This window comes from Dermacentor albipictus, chromosome 6 (assembly GCF_038994185.2).
Source record: "Dermacentor albipictus isolate Rhodes 1998 colony chromosome 6, USDA_Dalb.pri_finalv2, whole genome shotgun sequence".
NCBI lineage: Eukaryota > Metazoa > Arthropoda > Arachnida > Ixodida > Ixodidae > Dermacentor > Dermacentor albipictus.
Window position 1 is genome coordinate 11665089 of NC_091826.1, and position 12502 is coordinate 11677590.

At 44.5% G+C, this 12502-nt stretch overlaps 1 protein-coding gene across 4 annotated transcripts in view; it reads right to left on the reverse strand.

The window, feature by feature from the left end:
- Nucleotides 1–12502, reverse strand: part of Asx (Additional sex combs) — a 54365-nt gene that overhangs the window by 17816 nt on the left and 24047 nt on the right. For all 4 annotated transcript variants that reach the window (XM_065446981.1, XM_065446980.1, XM_065446982.1 and 1 more), the window contains 3 exons: nucleotides 10143–10426; nucleotides 7929–8058; nucleotides 1289–1409 (listed from right to left, as the gene is read on the reverse strand). In XM_065446981.1, coding sequence (XP_065303053.1) covers nucleotides 1289–1409; nucleotides 7929–8058; nucleotides 10143–10426 — 535 coding nt within the window. The remainder of the gene's footprint in view (nucleotides 1–1288; nucleotides 1410–7928; nucleotides 8059–10142; nucleotides 10427–12502) is intronic.

The following is a 12502-nucleotide window of genomic DNA, read 5'->3' on the forward strand; positions in this document are numbered from 1 at the left end:
TTAGACTTCAGCTGTGCAATAAGGTCATCCACCAAACAAGAAGAGCATTTTTTTTTATATGTTGGCAGTGCCTCAAACAATAAAAGTAGTGGAAGGATGCGCTGGCTACAGATGGCTTGTGTTACTTGGTTTAGTCAGTCCAGTAACCCCTAATCGCTGGTCATGACCAAACACTGAGAAAAGCCAGACTAAGTGAAACCAATAAGCTAGCAAACTTACACTCAATGTGTTAAGAAGCAATATGGTTCTCGCTTTACTTTTGTGCATAGTTTGTTATCAAAAACTTCTGTCACTCAGATGACGAGGAGATGGTTTGCCGTGTGTTCAACTAGGCATCACAAGCAGAATGTGGGGGCAACATACCACCTGTAACTATGGTCGTATAAGCATATACGGCCATTGTATCAAATTATCAAGAGAAGGTGCAAGACACTCTCACTATTTTTACCAAGGGCTCCATGGTGGCAGAACAAGCGGCAATTGCTCTAGCCATCAGAAGTAATAAGTGGGCCTGCATTTACAGTGATTCGAAATCCGCTATAAAGTGTTTCGATAAAGGCTACGTAGCTGGAGTTGCAGCTAAACTTTATGAAAACATTGGGATTATGAGAACTGAAATCCAATGGTTTCCTGCGCATATGGGGAAAGTGGACAAGACTCGGGTAAACCTCAATGAGGTTGCTCATGACTTGGCACGAGAACTTGCTAACCGTGACAGTCACAACCGAACCGTTCATCAAGCCAGAGGATCTAGACATCATTTAATAACATACAATAACATACAGCCAGACTAAGCGAAACCAATAAGCTAGCAAACTTACACTCAACGTGTTAAGAAGCAATATCGTTCTCGCTTTACTTTTGTGCATAGTTTGTTATCAAAAACTTCTGTCACTCAGGTGACGAGGAGATGGTTTGCCGTGTGTTCAACTAGGCATCACAAGCAGAATGTGGGGACAACATACCACCTGTAACTATGGTCGCCCAATGCAGGTTTGGTGTAGACAATAGCAACAGTTTCTTGACATTGGCTAAAATATAGGTTGACCTGGCCGGCTGCTAGCATAGGTGCTAGCATGAAACGGAAGCACTTGTTTTCTAGTGAATCCAATTTTCACAGACTACCATTATTCATACTTATTGGCAATTCCCTGCCTAAACCCAATAATCATCTAATGGCTATACCAGTCTGAAACCGTATGTAATAAAAATGTTACTATGGATGACAGATAATACAAGCAAGTCAAAAGCCCACGAATGCTATTTCTGTTAAAAGAAGCTTCCTTACCAGTGTCAGCAGGAACCTCTTTGAAACGCTTAGCCAAGGACTCGTCTTTCACACGAGCTGCATTCGTGGGCCGCTTGAGAGAATTGCCTCGAACCGGATGGCCACACCGGTTCCTTGATACCTGAGGTGCAATGCACAAAATATCTGATGCAGTGGCAGTGCATTGGCATACTGATAAGTTTGAATCTCGCAGTTCGAGCCAACTCCTAGATGCAATTGAACCTGATTGCTTACTTTGACCTACTACCTCTCACAAGCCATCATTCAAATTCGACAATCAAGCGTAAGCATGAAGTACTAGCACATAGTACTCAGCTGGACTAAATTGTACAGCTGAACATTTCCTGCACACTGAAGAGATCCCAACTGCCGTCCTCTGTGTCAGGGACTGTGTGACCCTAACACAGAGGTGGGAGAAATAAAGGTCTTCCATTAGAGTGAATATTCATTACACACTCCTTTGATGCTGACCTTTACAAAGATAGTATTGAGAAAAAAAGAGCACTGCCCTTGCACGAGTGAAAAGGTATATCTGAACTGCAGCTTCTATGGTCAGTCCAGATCCGACGATAGCCAATTCTGCTAATCACAAAATCATGAATATTGCTATGATCAAACTGCACTGTGTTACAATATCAAGCTCCCTGGTCAAGGAGGTCAGAGGCATATTACATGACACTCATGGTTTGGCATCAGCAACCTAGCAAAATAAAAGGAAAGTGTCATCAATATAAATATGCCAGAGTCCCAAGAATGAGCTTTAAAACATGGCAAGCAAAACATGCAAGGAGTAGCACACACGATCGCAATTTCAATGAGCACAAAAATCAGTGCTCTATGCATTACGGAGAAACTCACACAATGACACGAGTGATTGCGCATGCCTTCCTGTGCCAGAGCCCATTTCCTCTTCTGATAACGATGACTTCGCTTTCCCAGGTGACGTCGACTGACTGGAGGAGGAAGCATTGCCAGTGGGTGATTGCTCGTACGCGAGAGCGCGCCACCCTGACGTACCCCCGACCGTCAGTCCCAGTGAGGCACCAAAGAGAGGAGGAGGGTGGCAGTGAATAGGTGAAGTTTAGCCCTCTTCAGCTCAACAAAACCTAGTTGAACTTTATAGGAAAATCACTGGAAGACTATGCTCCTCCGATGACATGTTAAATTTTGCTCCAGCGCTTTAACGAGGGTGTCTACCAAGTTGACATTTCCAAATTCCCTGAGTTTTCCAGGTTTTCCCTGAGCACCTTTGCGAAATTCCCTGCATGAGCCAGAACTTTGTTTTATGTCAAGACAGGCTGACACCACGTTGCCCGATGCTGTCACTCTCTAGTAAGCATGCTGAAACAAAGAAATGACTTAATCCAGTTTGAATAGTAAGAAGTAATATCTATTTTATTTAAAAAGAAAACAGAAGGAAGGTGTTAGTAAAATGCACAGCGAAAGATATGGTAAAGCCCATTGCAAATTGAGTCGAACATCTTCAAATACGAATGAAAAGGAGATGCATACATAAGTAAATATTTTGAATATCAGCTAGCTCTATCAACTTATAGCAAGCTCATCTGTACGAGGTCCTGAACTTTGTCACAACTAAGGTTCTCTCTCAGCAGCTGGGAAGTCAACCTCAACTGTCCTGACATACTCTCAGCCCGTACACAACATCTCAGTGTTGGGTTTCACTGCTTAAACAATTTATTTTGGTTTGGATGAAGGACACCTGTGTCCCAGCGTCAGCCAACACTTAGTTTTTTTAGCTCAAGCTCCTTCAAAAAGGTGGCGGCACCCTTCCTTTCCCGTTAATTCCTCAGTGCGTCGGTCCTTTCTGTTATCCTCCTTCTACCACGCTTTCACCACATGGATCATCTGAAGCATCCTCTTGGTCAGTTGTACAGTCAACATTTGATTTTTCGGACTTCTGAGGGGCCGCAAAAAAAAAATTGAAAAAAAAGGGCAGTCTGAAAAAAATTAATGCATGTCTTTAACCGCCTTTAGGGGCTAAAATTACCACAGGCACATCTCAAAAAGCTCTGAAGGCCTGCCAGTACGCTTATTAGGCATATCAGGGCTTGTACTGTGACAGGAGACGGGGTGCACGCATGTGTAATTAAGGAATACATACTGTGTCCCGTGACAATTGCCCCCTTCCCACGCTTGTTATGCTTCACCGCCTAACACTAGTGTACTGAGGCAAAGCTAACTTTCGGAGACTGGCATTACGCAACGCGCTGTGCTCTGCAAGCTTCAAAGCCAATCGCGAGGATTACAAAGGCGGTGTTGGTGCCATTGCTGACAGCGGCGAATTCTTTCAATGAAAACACGGCACCGCACGGCAAGAAGCTTAATAGCGAACATAGAAGCAGCTAGGCCTAACGTTGCCGCGGTAGTGGTTATGGCTGCCAGCGGATCTGCCTGCGAGAGTGCCAGTTCGAGGCGGCGAGATAATCAAAATAGCGGCGGTGGCAGCTTTGATTAATGCCATTTCAGACCTGCAGTCAGGGCAATATACATTGACTATATGGAGTACGTGGTGGTGCCGCAAAACCGTGCAAATTATCGGGCATGTCCGAAAATCGGTTGTCTACATGATCGGTCGTTAACTACTCTGGCCATACATCGTGCCGATGACAAGGCGTCAATGACGATTCGTTGCGATTCCTCTGTTACTGGAGCCAGCATTAACATGACTTTCGTTCCCTTTCAATAAAGTTACAGTTAATTTCCCTTATAGAAGCACAAATTCCCTGAGTTTTCCCCCCCCCCCCGAGTTTTTCCAGACTGTTCAAATTCCCTGAAAATTCCCGGTTTTCCCAGTTGGTAGACACCCTGTTTAACCGTCCCTCTAGTGCTGATGAATCTAGTCGGTCACCAGAATTTGTGCCAATATAGTTGAAGAGTATATCTGTCAGCTTGCTCTTAGCTGCAATTTTTTACGCTAGAGGTCAGCGCTTGACATTACCAGAGGACTGGTCAGCAGTCAAAAAAGCAAGAGCTTAGAGTGTCGGTGGACAAAAAAAGGGCATGAAAGAGATGGGTGCAGAATTTTCCCAGGCATAGGTAACTTCATCAGATAAGGCAGACAGGCAGAAGGCTAGATCATCATGTGGTAGTATGCAAGTAGCTTGCACAGGCTACGTGAATATTTCTCACTATGCAGATAGGAGATACCATTAGAACTCATCATTATCATCAGTGGCATTATTTGTAGTCCTCTTTTTATGGACTGCCTGAACATCTACATTTGTTTAGGTATCAGCAGATGCAGCTATACAGTAACAGTGCAGCCAAAAGTAATTTTTCCTCACTTTCCTTTTCTTCATTTTATCAAAACAAACCAATCTCGGTTGACTTCCTTTAATTCGACCCTGATGGGACCAAGAAAATTGATCTACTTATCTGGTGGATCAAGTTAAACAAGAGCATAAAAAATGTTGATTTGACAATATTTGCCTGATTCTAACATGCCCCAAAATCAAATATGTGCCTGCTTTTTGCGTACGAAGTAGAAAACTAACGTAGAGATAACTTTAAAGCTACTAAGCAAAGTAGATATCTAACCTGAATCTAATGTTTAGCAAGAAAAATGACAATTTTCTAAAGTCAGCTTCGCCGCACTGTCCTTAAAGTCGGCTTTGCCGCAGTGCAACGGTGTTATGCAGTGAGGCATACGAACACCGATGATGTGGTTTTCTGGCTTAACTTCTTGAGGGGCAGGAGGGGTGGGGCGAGGCGTGCATCAGGCAAATGCCTTATCGGACATTGTGAGCTACCGTAATTGCTTGAAAATCCTTCTTGGGCAGGTCACAAATAGGCATTTTTGACAGGAGACGATGTGCGTTGAACACATTCACTGTCGCATAAACTCTGCCAAGACGGACATTGCCAATAATAAGGTCACTATTATGGTCACTCTAGGGGCCATGTGCATGCATGCTGACTGGCAAAGTTCCAATTATCTGACGAAGGCCAATTTTCGGATCGAAATAATGAAAGCTTGGGCCTATAGGAATGCATGGGTGCTGACCAGGGCCTTAGGCCAAGGTCGAATTAACCAAAAAACCTAATTAACTGGAGTAAAATTAATGGAAGTCCACCGTACTACTACTACTGCATGGTGCATTCCTGGGAAGTTTCTAGGAAATGGATGGTCTTTGTTCTTTTCTAACGTACAGAAAGGATTCTTAAATATTTGATGAAATCTTCCATTGCAACCATGCAAAGAACACATGGCTACTTGCAAAAGTTATCAGGTTATTGGAACACAAAATCCATCAACACCAGAATTTCATTGCACTCCAAAACATGCCAGACAAACAATAATATTTTCATTTCCCACCGCAGCGCTCTGTGGATGTATTCTCAATAAATAACTCACAAAATTATTACTTTTGGTGCAAAATGACCAGCTAAACATGTGGAAGCTGCCACAATAAAAGGAATGACAAGTCTCCCATTAGTTCACCATCACACATTCCTTGCATGAATTGCCCCCATAATTTAAATGAGGCATTGTGCCAGACATTACATTGAGCATAAGAAAACACATCCTTGAAAGTGATCAATCATGAATACAACTCTTCCATCCAGGCCAATCACTAAAGGTGAGACAGACTGTTTTATTGTGTCTTCCATATAGCAAAAGACTCTGCAAGTACAGGGTGTCTACCAAGTTGACATTTCCAAATTCCCTGAGTTTTCCAGGTTTTTCCTGAGTGCCTTTGCAAAATTCCCTGAGTGATGCAGAACTATGTTTTATGTCAAGACGGGCTGAAACCATATTGCCCGATGCTGTCACTCTCTAGTAAGCATATGAAATTTTTTTTTTTAATGACTTAGTCCAATTTGAATACTAAGCAGTAGTGTTTATGTTACTCAAAAAGAGAATAGAAGGAAGTTAGTAAAATGCACAGCAAATAAAATGTCTGAAAAAAATTGCAAATTGAGTTGGACATTCTCAAGTACAAATAAAAAGGAGATGCACAAAGAAGCAAATATTTTCGAATATGAATATCAACTGATAGCAAGCTCAGTGGTATGAGGCCCCAACTTTGTCACGATTGAGATTCTCTCTCAACAGCTCGTAAGTTAACCTACACTGTCCTGACATACTCTCAGCCCGTGCATGACGCCTCAGTGTTGTGTTTCACTGCTTTAAAGAGTTTATTTTGGCTTGGATGAGGCGCACCTGCATCTCGGCATCAGCCAGAATGTTTTTTAAGCTCAAGCTCCTTCAAAACAGCAGCAGCACGCTTCCTTTTCAGTTCATTCCTCAATGCGTAGGTCCCTTCTGTTCTTGCCCTCCTTCCGCCATTTGTTCGTCCCACAGACCATTTGAAGCATCTTCTTGGTCAGTTGCACAGCTCACGTCCGATTTTTCGCACTCCCTAGGGGCCGCGAAAACGTTTGAAAAATCGGCCAGTTGGAAAAATAAATGCATGTCATTTACTGCCCTTAAGGGCTCAAACCACCACAAGAACATTCGAAAACGCTCCGAAGGCCTGTCAGTACACGTATTAGCTATATCGGTGTTCATACTGTGACAAGAAATACCAGGTGCACGCACAAATAATTAAGGAATACATACTGTGTCTCGTGGCAATAGCCTCTTCCCAGGCTTGTTATGCTTCACTGCAATGGTTTTGCATATGCTTCACCAAGTAAGAATTCTGTACAGAAGCGAAGCTGACTTTCGGGAGCTGGCATTATGCAACGCACCATGCTTTCCAAGCTTCTAAGCCAATTGCAAGGACCACATAGGTGGAGTCCGTGCCATTGCTGACAGCAGCGAATTCTTTCAATAAAAAAACACGGCACCCAATGGCAAGAAGCTTCATAATGAACGTCGAAGCAGCTAGGCCTAGCGTTGCCGCAGTGGTGGCTACGGCTACCAGCGGATCTGCGTGCGAGAGCACCGGTTCGAGGCAGCGAGATAATCAAAATGGCAGCAGTGGTGGGCTTGATTAATGCCATTTTGGCCATGTGGTCACGGCAAAATATCCGGAAAATCAGACAGCGGAGAGTTCTTGCGTCCGAAATTTCAGACGTTCTGATCATTGACTTCATGGGGTATGTGGTGGTGCCACGATGCTGTCCAAATTATCGGGAATCCAGAAAGTCATTCGTTGACTGTACACTGGCAACTCCTTCAGCCGACAACAAGGCATCAAAGATGATGCATTACGATTCCTGTCAGTTACTTGAGCCAGCATTACCGTGACTTTCGACCCTTTCAGTAAAATTACAGCTAATCTTTCCTGATAGAGACACAAATTCCCCGAGTTTTCCAGGTCACTCAAAATCCCTGAGAATTCCCGATTTTCCCAGTTGGTAGACACCCTGAAGTAGCTGCACAGAATTGAAAATGAGAAATTTAGGCTAACTCAAACAGAACTCGAGAGTAAGCCACAAATTTGGCGCACAGATGCAAAGCTTGCTACTAACATTATCACTGACCAAAGTGCAAATGCAGATCCCTTTATCTTGCAAGAGCAATGAAAAAAGACTGCATAAACAAACTAGTTTTGTTGCCAATTCTGCACAAAGTTTCATGTGCAATGTATCAGATTTGTAATTGCAACACTACAGCAATATATTTTACATGTTGCACAGTCACTGAAACTTTCCAAGGGAATTCACTTACAGGACTGGTGCTGTTTCCGGGTCTGTGAGGCCTACGTAGAGGTCGCCCTGTTCTACGGCTGGCCAGGGGTGCAGCCAGGGGTATGCCAGTGGCCAAGTTCAAAGAGGCAACACGCTCTTCAGAGGGTAACCTGTACCCAAAGAGAAAGCTTTCATCTGTAGCACGCATGCAAAGTGTACAGTCACAGTGCTCTGAGAGACGATAGTTATGACACCTGCTCAAGGTTGTTCTCGACAAGCTGCCAGTGATCTCAGCTTATGCGTGTGTTAATTCATGCCACTGAGTTTCTGCTGCAGCTCAAAATTCAGCAGGAAGGGAGAAATGTTCAACTACATCACCACAATGCGATTCTACGATTCGTTTTCCAGCTGCTAGATCCTGTGCAAACAAGCAAGGAACGCATAATCAAGAAAAGTTGCCTACCACAGCAACTTGCCCACGATGCTCGCCCGCCTGTCTGATGTGATAACGCCGGTGCACACCGTTTCCTATTCTGGTACCTGCAAAAGCACTGCAGCGACTGAAGCGCTTGCCTTCGTACTGAAGTGCAACAGCCCGGAGGGGAGGTAGATAGAATGGTAAACAGGAGGTAGGGAGAGGAGGCAGATAATGTGTAGAACCGGAACAGTCACAAAACAAGTGAACAGCCTTGGCACTCTATGCTCATCAGTTGTGGCAGCTCGCATGCAGGGGGGGGGGGGGGGGGAGACCGCCGGAAAGGGAAAAGGCAACGTAAGAAGGCAAGGAAACGCTACTGCTAGACACAGCAACAGCTGTAAAAAAACAGGATAATTTCAAATTCAAAGGACGGTACAGTATGTTTCTGATATTCCTAAAAAATAAACAGTGAGCGAATTTGTCAAGCAGGGAGCCGACGCAGGGCATGTACACGCAAAGCCGCATTAAAACATTGCAGAGTGAAGAAAACATTATGCAGCAGACGCACCACAAATTTGCGGTAGCTTAGTGGCTATGACATTCCTCAAGGGCACGGGTTCAATCCCAACACGTGGCAGCCACATTTCAACGGAGGTGAAATGCAAAAAGACTCATGAACTTAGGATTAGGTGCACGTTTAAGAACCACAGGCGATAAAAATTAATCTTGAGCCCCCAACTACGGCGTGCTTCAAAATCTGATTGTAGTCGTGATATGTACAGCGCCATAATTCAACTTAAGTTTAACACCTCTGCCACAATGCGATAAGCCGTGCGAGGTGCAATAATGCCAACCTTCATAAAAGCAATGAACAATGGCACACAACACCACCTCTAGCAACATCTCGCTGTGTATTCTGAGTGCTACGCAAACAAAAAGCAGTGCTGCACACAAGGTAGCACCTAACATCATCTTACCCTCTCATACTGCACTAAACACTTAAGAACTTAAACATTCGCCATCAACATCACTGCCAATTACTGTCAGCCAACGAAAAAAGCATAGAAAATTTTAACTTACGTCATTCCCACAGTGTGCGGTAGTCACATGATTTTTGTTTTACAATTCCTGCTCAACACAATATGAAATCTTCAATGCACACTAGGCAACTGCCACCACAGTTCCAATGAAGGCAGAACTTAAATATGTTTACATATCGCACTTTAGTATGCCAGTTAAAGGACACCAGAGTTTGTATTCTCTAACATTCCATTTCATTTTCCATGCTTTTCGCTATCCATTATTGGCTCGAACAAAACTCACACACTGTCATTATCACATTAATCGGCCACTCACTGCCCCGCATGATAACAAAACAATGGAAAAGGGAATGTTACAATACAGAGGCTTAGCAGGCTGCTCAAGAAATTTTTAAGCGGTGGACATCTTGTCATCGGAGGAGGGCAGACACACAAATAAGCATTTTTCTCCCTTTGTTCTTGGGTGGAGTACCCTAAAAATTTTAATCACATTAAAAAGAAAATCTGGAACTTTGATTAAACTGACCATCTTCACTGCCCAGTCCCCCCACCTCTGAAAGCGCAGGAGCAGTGGGCGGCATTTTTCTTGCCACCCACCATGAAAACCCCCAAGGCCCAGGTGACCAAGATCAGCCTAGAGCCCTATGCTGCAAAATCTCATGCAGCTCCTGCATTTGTGAAACTCGTTAAATCAATAAATCTAGGGCAATCGCAAGGATGATCTGCAACTTGTTTTGTTTTTTCTCAACAGACATAGGTGCCCAGAAATAAATTGTACCAATGGCAAAGGACTGACCTGTGTCCCCAGACGTGCTCAAAGTGGCGCCCTTTCCAGGGATCAAGGCTAGCCCGGTCCTGCTCAGCGCGAAGCCGCACCTGGCTCTCGTGTGTAAGCTCACCATCTGCCAGCCGCTCCCGCCACTCCTGACAGGCACGTGCAAAAAACTCGTTGCTCAGTGCACTGCTGCTGAGGCGTACAGTGCCCGCATCTTGCCAACAGTCCACTGCTGGCAGCAGGCTAGCCAGGCGGCACTGGTACGACCACGGCAGCGACGCCATTGTGTGCCGAGTCAGGAGGTCCTGCAAACATGAGTGCGGCCACTTCGTGTTTTAGGAAGGAGGAAAGGGGAAAACAGGGCTTGTACAAAACAGACTCAAAATTTCAGGAAAATTCAAGGATGTTAAGGTTTCTGCAGGTGAAAATCTAAGGACTTTGAAATACACTTCATTCATACACATATACAGTAAAACTGCATTAATTTGACACTCTTTAATTAAAAATAAACTGATAATTCAGACTTGTCCTCTGGTCCGGGCAGGTGTATGCATTATTTAATGCAATCAAACTAATTATTCAGATGTATTTGGCCGCACATGAATAAATTTCGACAGCTTGAAGCTCAGTGAGTGCCACAAATGTGTGACGCAAAAGAGCTAAAAGGGCACTAGCATCAGACCGAAACGAAGTGGCAGAGTCTGCGTCACCATGGTCATCAGCAAAAATATTAGGTGAATGACATCAACGGCGGAGCACTTAATTCGTATTTGCAGCTTTAAAGCTTTTATTCTTGCATTTACTGCCGCACATAACACCACATTAGCAGTGTTCCTTCATTACTGCTGTAAGGAAATGAGGGGTCACGCAGAGTGCCAGAACAAGAGGATCAGCGTAGCAGGCTTCTAGAGCAGTACTGCCCATGCCATGCTTGCGAATCAAGCACACACTGCCCCTCTTTAGTTTCCTAGTCTTTCGCAGCCAGCACCAACGCACAGGCTTAGAGCACCCACGTTAGCGTCCCTGCTTTGTGGCGTTGGTGGGTGCTACAGGGTCCTCCACCCAGACAGAACAGCAAAATGTACGCGTCAACGAGGCAAAGATAGGGCTACCTTGGTGACATGTAGATCGGTGAATATGCCAGCGACATCCATTGGGAGCTCCATGGGAGGCATCTCGAGGTAAGCCCGTTTGAGTTGGATTAACAAGACGACCTCTTCACAAGCATTCAATAGGATGGTGGCAGAATTCAACGTCTTGTGGAGGACATGGCACGGCCCATCGTAGGAGGGTGTAAGAGGTGCCTTTACAGTGTCTCGTCTGAGAAAAATGTGCATTGAAGATGCAAGGTCCGGATGTATGAAGATGCTGTGGTAAAAAAACAAGGCGAGACGTGGTGCAGTTGCCGAATGCAGTCCCGTAGGCATTGGAGGTACTGCAGAGGATAGGGGTGAGGGGAGCTGAAGAAACGAAAAGTCTCCAGGAAGCTGCAGGGGTGCACCGTAGATGAGCTCAGCTGTTGAACAGCCAAGGTTGCGATAAAGGACGATGCGTAGGCTTAGAAGCACAGGAAGGTGGTTGACCCAGAGCTCTCGATCCAGGCACACAGTGAGGGCAGCCTTCAGCTAGCAATGAAGTTGCTCAACCGTGCCGTTGGCACAGGCATGTTATGCCATGGTACAGGAGTGCTTAGTATCAAAGCAAGCGGTTGAAGGAAGTGAAGAGAGTAGATTCAAATTGCTGGCCATGATTAGTTGCAACAATTTTGGGGCATCTGAAGCAGAAAACTCATGTTGAAACAAAGGCTTTGGTGACCATTTCCGCATTGTTGTCCGGAATGGGCAAATCGTCGGGCCAACAGCATAAAACAAACAGCATCAAAATTGGTCCAGGCATTCCCATGCTACCCTTTCCACAGACAATGCAGAATGCCCAAAACCAGGGTGTCTACCAAGATGGCATTTCCCAATTCCCTGAGTTTTCCAGGGTTTCCCTGAGTGCCTTTGCAATATTCCCTGAGTGACACAGAACTTTGTTTTATGTCAAGACGGGCTCCCTACATCATGTGACTCAATGGTGCCACTCTCTAGTAGGCATGTTCAAAATAAAAAAACAACTTAATCCAGTTTGAATAGCAAGGGGTATTGTTTATTTTATTTAAAATGAAAACACAAGAAACGGGTTAGTAAAATGCACAGTGAATAAAATATCTTCGAAAGAAATAGTACAAGCCATTGCAAATCGAGTTGAACATTCTCAAATACAAATAAAAAAGAGATGCATACAGAATATTTTTGAATATGAGCTATTTCTATCAACTTATAGCAAGCTAGTTGGTATGAGGCCCGAACTTTATCACAAGTGAGATCCTCCCACAACAG